This window comes from Pyrus communis, chromosome 16 (assembly GCF_041283825.1).
Source record: "Pyrus communis isolate YQ-2024b chromosome 16, ASM4128382v1, whole genome shotgun sequence".
NCBI classification, from domain to species: Eukaryota; Viridiplantae; Streptophyta; class Magnoliopsida; order Rosales; family Rosaceae; genus Pyrus; species Pyrus communis.
This window is the reverse complement of record NC_142580.1, coordinates 30,108,430-30,119,342: the sequence shown is the minus strand read 5'-3', so window position 1 is coordinate 30,119,342 and position 10,913 is coordinate 30,108,430. Positions and strand designations below refer to the sequence as shown.

The 10,913-nt window shown below is 39.6% G+C and overlaps 1 protein-coding gene across 1 annotated transcript; it reads right to left on the bottom strand.

Moving 5' to 3' along the window:
* Positions 1-649: 649 nt before the first annotated feature.
* Positions 650-6,600, bottom strand: LOC137732523 (uncharacterized). The gene is given in 10 exon segments (XM_088687228.1): positions 650-1,313; positions 1,450-2,013; positions 2,142-2,240; positions 2,695-2,889; positions 3,174-3,353; positions 3,474-3,632; positions 3,725-4,920; positions 5,106-5,865; positions 6,063-6,301; positions 6,459-6,600. Coding segments are annotated over 9 exon segments (3,702 nt in total). The 5' UTR covers positions 6,252-6,301; positions 6,459-6,600; the 3' UTR covers positions 650-953.
* Positions 6,601-10,913: the final 4,313 nt, after the last annotated feature.

Genomic DNA, 10,913 nt, shown 5'->3' with positions numbered 1-10,913 from the left:
TTTTATTTTTTTGAAATTGAAGTTCAGAAACCAGTAAAGAAATGTGAAAAAATTGTATTGTTACTGAGACTTGAGTGCCTCGTGTAAACATGCTGACACTCGTTGAAATGAATCACAATGAAATTCAATCTCAATGAATTTTAATGTCGCGGTCATAAGTAGACTTACGTCCCCTCCTATCCTGTCCTGATGACAAATTGACAATGGCGGCATTGTAGCTGCTAATGTGCTAGTTTTGTTGGGTTGGGTTGGGTAGTGTCGTACGTATTCTTTGAATTGGAATTGAGTCGTTGAATTGAATGATTCAAAGTAAAGTAATAAAACTGGTCTTGGTTGTGTCGAGCATAAAAGTCACCTCACGTACATGTACATAATCGTAATTGTGCTACCAATGTTATAGAAAAGGAAAACAATAAATACATAAGAATATGGTTGTATAAAAATAAAATAAAAATCTAATCATTAAAACTCCTAGTGTACGGGTACTCCGGAGCACCCAAAAGAATCCCTCACTCACCATGCAGATTTGAGCAGCTTAAACGCAAGAACACAGACGGAAGCATACTAAAAATAAATTAAAAAATGGATTAAAAAAAAGTACTAAAAATAATTAATCTTAATTAGCATACCTCATCACAAGCAAGCAATATAGGTAAAAAAAGCATCATCATCACCATCAGAATTGGTTCCTTTTTTCTCCGTTTTGTCGCACATTTTATTCTTCACGCTTATAATAACAATAATAATTAAAGAAACCAACCAATATCAGATGTGAAAGACAACTGCAAACTAGAAGGAAAATAAACCCCTACATACATGAGCACAAAAGAATTGCCTATATAGTGTGTGTGTGTGTGTGTGTGTGCGCGGCGCGCGCCTCTCTAATACTAATATTATTATGGTAATGCCCCAGCAAATTCTATTACTTTACCTAGTTAAATAACCGCATGTATTCAGAAAAACTTTTCCAGCGGAGACTTCAAATAGGAGCTGCCTACATTGCCCATTAACAACAAGGCAACGATCAGCAGAATTGTCGCTAAGGCCCACATCCAAGGCTGCATCCTTCTCTTACTGCAGTTGCGTAGAGGCAGAGGGATGGATTTTACCTTGGTTTGCTGAGTTGATTGCGCTGATTTCTGAGACCTCTTTGTTACTGTCACCGGGTTCTCTCTAGTCTCAGGCTGTTTAGGAATTTCTTTTGGGGCTTCTAAGCTTGCTTCTGGAGCAGATTCTCCTTCACTAACATCATTTGTAGCCTTTGTTGTAGTTGCCATCCTTCTTTCCTTCTTCCTTATCCTCTTCTCCCTTTCCTGCACAAGATACAAGCCATTGCACGATCGATACACAGAAGAAAAGAATATTGCATCACATGGGAAATGTCTATATCTACAAGAATGCCTATGAGACGTTCATGGAATTGTAAAGTAGAAGGTGATGAAATATTACCTTCTCTTTCTCTTCAGCTTCCTTCTGTGCTCTTATGGCAGCTCTGGCTTGAGCCTTCTCCACTATTCTTTTTTTCCTCTCCTGTGCTTCTTTAGCTTTGGCCTTCTCCTCCGACCTGCGCTGCTCTCTCAACCTAGCTTCAGCTTCTTCCTTTCTCAACTGTTCTTCCTCCTTTGTTATTTTAGGGACTTCTACCCTTTCCTCTTTAATATCACTTCTTTCAGGAGCAGTTTCTGGGATAATTTCCGAGGAAGTGAGTTTCACAGGCTTCTTTGTTTTAGCTATCTCATTTTTATGCTGAACAACCTTCATTGAAGATATGTCATCTGGTTTTTCAGACACCTCAGGGGCAACTTGTTTTGCTTGTTCCAGAGTGGAAACCACTGTTGCCAAATTATTCTTGGTTGCTCTTACGATATCAGGTATTACAGGGGGCTCCCCATCAGGACCAAGAGAGTGCCCATCTGAGGTTCTCAACCTCCTCAGTGTACTCCTGTTGTTGCATCTGAAGTATTCTTTACGGAAATCATCATTATCATTCCAGAGTTCCATAATTGTTTCCACCTAGACAATTGAATTTTTTGCAATTCACACATAAGCTGTTGTTCCAGATTCTTCAACAAAAAAGGTAGGGGGAAACACAAACACGCAACAACAATAACAACAACAACAACAGGACTTCATAAGCTAACCTGATTGATACACAAACGTTGTAGTTGTTCCCTATCTCCACTCAGTGCCAGATTATTAGCAGCCTTCACATCATCCTTGTATCTCCAAAAGTATTTGTTCTGCAGATTCAAGGAAAAAGAGGGTTAATATCTCATCTAAATTTGTAACAAGGTAAGAAAAAGCATGCACAAGAAAAAGAAAAGGACAAAATCTTAAACCTTCAGGGTACTTGATTTATCAATGGGAAATATAAGCAAACTTAAACATAAGAAGGCTGAAAACTCTTTAAGTCAATGTTAGGCAAAACCTTAAACATGCGCCCTTTTAATGGAGACATATAATTAGCTTCACAACATGATCAATAGTGTATTTGTGTGCAGATGTGTAAACTGTAGTACTTGGATCTAACGGAAGACGTGACACAAGACCAAGCGCAATGGCCTTTTAGGATTCATATAGCCGACCCCACTTAGTGGGAAAAGGCTTTGTTGTTGTTGTTGTTGTTTATGTGTAAACTGTAGAGAGAGGATAATTCTAACTGCTATAACGTTTTTCATCAAGGGAATCACATACCTTCTCATATTGTTGTTTCCTCAAACTCTGTAAATGTGCATATGCTTCTTGACGAATGTCATCTGCAGCTCTAAACTGATTAAGTATTTCATTAAGCATATTATTTTCTTCATTAAATCTCTTCTTAGCAGCTTGAGTGACTGCCTCCGCTTTGAGAAGATTTTCTCTGAGTAGATCCATTTCCTTCCTCGGAACCTGTAATATTGGAAGATGGTATAAATACCTTAATAATCTCACTAATATTGGAAGATCGTATAAATACCTTAATAACTTGAGGTCATCTAACTCTTACAGTATTAACCACTAACTAGTCTTGATTCTGGGCAAAAGAAAAATATACTAAAATTTGAATGTGATTAGGTGTTTGTATTTGAAATAGATCTCAGCATATGACTTCCACATAAACTATTTAACATAGAACATCTCCCAGACTGGTTAAATGATACATAGAAATGACGAGTACAATTGAGAAACACTACCTTTAAGCTCAGTTCAACATGGTATTTCTGGTCTAAAGCTTCTTGAACTTCATCCTGCTCACCCAGGCTAGAAGAGAGTTGTTCATGAAGTTGCTTCAGTTGCTTGATTTCGCGAATAAATTGTTTTTCTTCCTTCAAAGGCAAGGTCTCATGCTCCATACTGTGTTCCATATTGCGTATCTACTCATGAAACAAAAATTGAAGGATGCAGACATTCAGAAAAATATAAAAGTATATTCAAATCTGTAACATAAATATATGGCAGTAATTAATAGAACTGAAGGGGAGACAAGTGATCACTTTATAATCCAAATCCTCGATAGAGATGGCATTCTTGACTCTGTTAATCATTAATTGAACAGAATCCATTTCCTTGCGTTTGGCCTTAAACAGGTCTCGTCCAGCTCTCTCTTCGGATCTGGCTGCTTCAATTTTATCGAAATACTCCTTACAAGTGGCCTATCCATAAAAGAATTCCAACAGTTAATGTGGCAAGATATAAAATCCTACAAACAAAATATAGTGGAAGCCATTTGCAAAAGATTCCTCACCCTTTTAGTTTGGATTTAGGAACGAATAGCATCCCGGCTTTTAGTTTTTTCTTCAACATGTAACTGAGCCTGTTTAATCTCTTCTTTTAAATTTTCATCATCATATCTTGGAAACCTTATCAAGAAATAGAACGGCCTTTTTTCTACCTCAGCACCCTTATTCTGCCCTTCCACAGCATCAGCAGTGGAAACTTCCCCAGAAGATGTTGAGGGTTCAGATCCAAGTATTCCGTAAGTGTGCTCCACTTCCGTACATGTTGAATTAACATCACTCTCAATTTGAACATCATTCAAGTTGCAAGTTAATGGCCTGCCATTCTCCACAAAAGAGTCATTCAGAACCCTGGATTCAGATGCGTTAACATCATCATCAGGAATACCTCTGCTTCCCAGAGCAGATATACTCTGAACTTCAGACACTAGTTTTTCATCAGTATTTGGCTTAGCAGGAAAGCCAGCATCTTTTGAATTGTTATCAGAAACAGATATAAGAGGGCTGGCAGCCCATTCAACCTCTAAACTTGACAAACCAGTGTCTACACCTGTGGCATCATTAGATGCCCTTTCTCCGCAACCAACAGAATCAGGGTTGGTCTTGGGATCTGATATTGCATAATTAGCTGTGAAACTTGACAGAGTATCATCTTTACTGGGCACACTCTTGAATTCAATTTCTGATTTTGAATTGAGTTCTGATATCACATCATTAGGTGAGAAACTCGACAGGGTTTCGTCTATAACGGGCACTCTTTCATATTCAACTTCTGATTTTGAATTGGGTTCTTCTGATATTGCATCATTCAGTGGGAAATTTGACAAAGTATCAAACCCAATGGGCGCATTCTCAGATTCAACTTCTGGTTTTGAATTGGGTTTGTCTGATACTGCCTCATTAGGTGGGAAACTTGAAGTATCATCCGAAATGGGTGTACTCTCAGATTCAACTTCTGATTTTGAAATGGGTTCTTCTGCTATTGCATCATTGGGTGCAAAACTTGGTAGAGTATCATCTACAACGGGCGCGCAATCAAATTCAACTTCTGATTTTGAATTGGGTTCTTCTGATATTGCATCATAGGGTGGCAAACTTGGCAGAGTATCATCTACAACTGGGGCACTTTCAGATTCAACTTCTGATATTGAATTGGGTTCTTCTGACATTGCATCAATGGGTGGGAAACTCGATAGAGTTTCATCTATAATGATCACACTTTCAGATTCAACTTCTGATTTTGAAGTAGATTCTTCTGATATTGCATCATTCGGTGGAAACTTGACAGAGTACCATTGACAACAATCGCTATCTCAGATTCAACTTCTGATTTTGAATGGGGTTCTTCTAATACTGTAGCATTAGGTGGAAAACTTGACGGAGTATCACAAAAAAGGGGCACAATCTCCGTTTCAATTTTTGATTTTGAGTTTGGTTCTGATATTGCATCATCAGCTGGGCAACTTGACAGTGTATCATCTACAACAGGTCCACTCTCTGCTTCAATTTTCGATTTTGAATGCTCAGGGCGGCAAGGATTGGGGCTTTCACTATCCTTCTCAGTTATCTTTACAGCATCAGCCTCTAGCCTCACATCATCAATAGAGCAATTTGAAACACCTTCAGTAGGTAGAGAAACGCCATTCTCAGCATTTTGATCTTCTGTTATATCATTATCAGCAACAGCTGAAAAGCTTTCACCATTTCCAACAGCTACTTTCTCAAAACTATCAGCATTTTCACACGATCCATCATTCTCTTCAGGTGTATCAAGTAAGTCATTATCATTTGTAACTAGAGGCACGTGAATATTCGGCAAGCCATCTCCATTACTTTGATCAGAGACACAGCCGTTGACAACTTGAGTAGCTGACTTTGTCGCATCTTGGAGAGAGGCATTTTCAAAAATTATGGGGGCAGATGAGTCGTGGCCATTTTCAGAATATCCATTTTGTTCATGAGCATGACAAGCAGGCAAGTTGTCCGCAGTAGTTTCCTTGGACATGAGATCACCCACAACTTGCTCATCCAACGATGGGATTGGGGTTGGGGCTCAGGTTGGCATCGAATAATGCTTTGTCTGTTGGCTTAGATCCCTCGAAGCATCTTCCATGGGCACGTCCTCGGCTTCTTTTGGATCCTGGTCAGTCTCTGCTCACTCAGACACCACCACCTCTCCGTCATTGAGATGTGGGGCTTCTGCGGCAGCCTTGTTGAGCAAATGAGATTGGGAATTGTCCTTTTGAGGCTCCAAGTGAAGACCAACAGCACCATTGTTCTGAACAACGCTGCTATTGAGATGAGAATGGACAGGATCTTTGGAAATGATGGCATCACTCCTGGTTACAAAGACACAAGAGACACAAGAGCCGTCAGCGTTGGTGTCGGTGTCGCCTTAGAAACCCCATTATCGCTCTGATTTCCATTCCCAATCCCAACATTCCCATTCACAACATTGGCAACGACATTCCCAACCTCACCTTTGGAGACCTCAGATTCACAGGCATCAGGGTACACAACCACGCCGGCCGTCATTGTGATCCGAAACAAAATCCCACAAGAACCACAGCCACAACGATACCGATCTAATTCACACACACACACACACACACACAAAGTTGCAAAATTTAAAAATTAAATGTGTTTAATTCCGTTTATAGCGAGTGAATTCAGAGTTTGAAGTGGATCAAAATTGAGGAGAAGTGGGAGATATAAGGGTTTCGGAGATGAGATTGGACTTACCGGTGCAGATCGAACGAGCGGGTGTGAACGCAGTGGAGTCGAATAGAGTCGAGCAGAGCAGTGCAGTGCAGAGGAGAGCAGATCGAGAGGTAGATCAGCCAGCCGACATCAAATGCTGTGGATGGACTATGCCTATCTAATGTATAAGGGCGTGTTTGCGAATAAGCAAAATAATATACAGCCTCGAGAGAGAGGAGAGAGAGGAGAGAGAGTGAGGGAGTACGCAGAGCAACAGCTGGCGAAGCAAGAAGAGAGAGCTTGTGCTCTGTAACAACTTTTTCACACTACCGCCTCGTTTGGCACATCGTATTAAGCACGGATATGATTAATAATATAGTAGTAGTAATTTGGTGCACTATCGTACTAAATAAACATCCGTTTAATTATACGATCCATCAAATTTAATACGATCGACATCGGACAATTAATACAACTCAAAAGCTTGGTATTATTAGTTGGGGGTGCTAACCAAAAACACGCTTGCTTCTCCTCTTCGGTTTCACACATCTGCTCCTTGGAAAATCCTCTCCATCTTCAAGAGCATTTCCTCGACGAGTTCTTGTGACAATCCGTCCCTAATTTTAAGTTTTATAAATTTTAAATTAGTGATTTTACAAAAATGCCCCTTGAGGCAAAAATTTTAACTTTGGTTGACCATCGGTTAGAGAGACATATGACATATTCTTTTAGTGTAATTGTGTAGTACTCGACGATACGAACGCGTGGGCACAAGTGGATTTGAATTTGGAGCAAAAACAGGGATATTATGGAATTCAAAATGTAAGGGTATTTTGGTAAGTTCACAAATGGAGATATTTCTCTACTTTGGACCACCACATGACTGACATGTGGCACCCAATTCCTCGTGCCCTTTTTCTTTTCCCTCCCATGATCTCTCCCTCGAGAGCTCTCTCGTTTCTCCTCTCTCACCTCTGTCAACTCTCCTTCTCTACCAGTTCAACCAAAACGCCACCACCTACTACCTTCTCCGGCGAGCTTCGCCATAGCACCACCATAACTTCCTCATCTCCAACTCTCTTTGCACCCATCGTGCACAGTGAAACTACACCACCATCACTAGCTTTCTTCTTAACCTAGTGGTTAATTGTGTTAGCATAAATCCTTAGGGTACTGGGTTCGAAGGCTGGTACTGGTGATGGTGATGATGATGAATGAACAAATGGATGTTATTTTCAAGAGAAATGCTAAGGGACTTTCGCTCTCTCTCTATTCTCGGTTGCACAACACTGCAACCACGGTGAGCCTCGAGATCCTCAAATTCTTCATGTTTCGAAGCCCTTATAGTGTTGTTAACCTTTAAATGGTGATTTGATGACGATTGAATGTAGGAAGCAACCTAGGAAAAATTTCCTAGATTCCTGGAAAACAAGACCCGTGGCCATTTACCCATTTTCAGACCAAATGTTCGGCCAACTCTGATCTCCGTTGGGCCTCCTAAAGGTATGACTCTCTTCTCTACATTTCTAACTTCAAAACGGCTTTTGAATCATCAAGTTTGATTAAGTATTGAATTAGAAACTAGCTATGAAAGTTGGGAAGAAATTTCCAAAATTCTGGAAAGTTTGGCCGTGACCATCAAGCCACTTTTAGCTCATTCCCCCGTTTAACTTTAGCCACGATTGGACCCTGAACTAGTAGAACCCTTTTCTCCACATTCCTAGCTTCTAGTTGGCTTTTGAATCTTTGATTTTGGTTAAGTATTGAGTTAGAAATCAACTTTGGAAGTTAGGAAGAAAACCAGTAAAATTCTAACCTTCGTGAGGAAGACGAGTACTAATGTACTCACGGCGTGTGAGGCCCGTGGGATGTTGGCGTGTGCAGTGCATGGTTGCCAGTGTAGCCACCTTGTGGCGGTGCATGGTAGCATGTGCAGCGGTGTTGGGAGGAACCCGAGGTCCCTTCTTAGGTTTCTTGATGTGCCGAACCCGAATTCACCGTCCATTTTCTGAAATTCAACTGTTTTAAAATAGTTTCTTTATTAGCCGTACTTTGTACGAAAATGTGTTTATATACATTAGTACGTTACGTATTTACCTAAATGGTTTCATTTCTAGGCAAAATGCATCGCAAGGATTCTCGATGCTACAAGGCGAGTTCGACTTGGCGACATGATATGTGAGTGGGCATTTGTTTTCATATATATATATATATATATATCTTACAGTTTCCAGAAATGTTTTAAATTGATTATGCATAGCATGCCATGATTTGAATGTGTTATATTTAAATATTGCATTATGATGAGATTTGTGATTATGTCAAATGATCCTACGGAGGCACAGGTAAGTTCAAGTGAATTATTATGTGGTTGAAATGGTTGCATTATATGAGCATACATATATTCATTTAGAGCTCATCATCGCTGCACCCCGGTGTTAATGCTCTCGCCCCAAGCCAGGGCACAGCCTTCACATGATTGTTCACCTCCTGCACCGCACGTTCACCTTGGATCCAAGTTAGGTGCTAGCCGTCGTATAGGTTGCATTAGGCGATTCCGACTCGTAGGTGACCCGCGCATAGCGCTAGCCTTCACGTGATCATTGACTCTGACTCGCGTGCTAGCATAAACTGATAAGCAATAGGTCAAGTCGTACAGGTCGCATTAGGTAACTCCGACTGGCATGCTAGTTTAGACTGATTTCACACCTGGCTTACACTTATTATTATTGAGATATTGTGGCATGGCATGCTTTTATGTTCACTGCACTCATGCATTCATTTTCGTACTTATGTAGTATTATTTTCTGGAAACTATATGAGTTTTACAGAGATGGGTTATTACTTTCAGAAAAGAGAAATGTGTTTGCTAAAGCTTTGTTTTTGCCCCACTCACCCTTCTATTTTTCGCTTCTCTAGGTTTTAGTAGCTGAGCTTCTGTATCAATGAGGATTCTTGGCATATCCCAGTATAGCTGGCTACCTATGATGGTATAATCCTTATCTTACCTTACTATACTTTACTTATGCTCTGTAATCACATGGGAAATGGGTTCATTCCCGCTCACAGCACACTCTTATATTTAGGCACTTTTAGGTTTAAATTTATTCACATTTTCCACATTACTACACTTTATGGCTTTGTCACCTTCCAGATATCGGCCAGCACAGCTCTATTCGGAGTCCTAACCGACATTCTGGGTCAGGGTGTGTCGGTTCTCAACCCCAACTGCCACTCCTCTGTAATCGGTCGCCATGCAATTTCCCATCTCATCCGTCGCTCTTGCTCTATCACGTTTTAGTCGTCAACGTCAAAGCACGACGATGTGGACAAAGAGGTAGTTAAGATCATGAAGCCCGATTGATGTCAACAACAACAGAATCGACAACTCAATGATCTTCCGTCGCTGACAGCGTTGGATCCAGCTCTGACGGCTCCGGTTAACTCGAACCTTTGTCACAAATTGATTTCTTTTCTTCATCAATTTGGATTTTCAATTTAATTAGTAGTCGTTTTGGTTGGTGAATCAATGTGGCTTTGGGGAGATTGAAGAAATGAGAAAGTGGGATTGTATGGGAGGGTGGGATTTGAAGCGTGGCGAAGATGGTGAAGAAAGGAAAAAACGACTGGGAAGAAACTTGGGTTTTTCACCTTCTTTTTTTTATTTATTATTTTTTTTTTAAATTTTGTATGTAATGATGCTTAATTATTTTATTTTATTTTTCTGTTTTTCTTTGTTTTTCTCCTTTTTTTTCATTTTAATAATTATTTTGTGATTTTTTAAAAAAATTATTTTAGTCCAACGTGTTAATCTGATACAGCATCAAATGCCTGACTAATTTAGTCAGTATTATCCGACAACTATTTATCTTATTCGACTAAAATAGTCAGTACAGTCCGAGCTGCCAAACGAGGCAGGTTACAGGAGGAGGAGACTAGACTCTCTCCTTCTAGACTACTAATTATACACTAATGAACTCGCTAAGGGCGCATTTACGTAAGGGTAATGGGAATCAAAAAACGAAATTGAATTCCTATTACGGATTATTCCGGTGTTTACTAAATACTAGGGAATCAATAGTGTGGTGGACCCCACCCGAAACAAGCAATGCAATTCCTAAAATTGGAGGAGTGGGATTCCCTGGATAGATGAGGTATTTGAATTCCAGGAGGGTGAATGAATCAGGAATGCAGTTTTTCTTCCTATTATGCCGTCATTCACATTATGCACAACTCCATGCATATGCCGAAGAGAAGAAACTACAATTTGAGCGAAAAAATTTAAATATTAAAGTACATACTTAAATTTATAAAAATAAACAAATAAAAGCATTTTAGTGTGTCTATGAAATAAAAAAGCAATTTAATTTTTTTCTTACTATTATAAATTATATCAAATTTTATTAAAAAAAGAGTATATAAAATATTTGATTTGGGACAAGTGCATTTTAGTAATCATATTGGTTTGTATTCTGATTCTGTTGAATTAGTAAACAA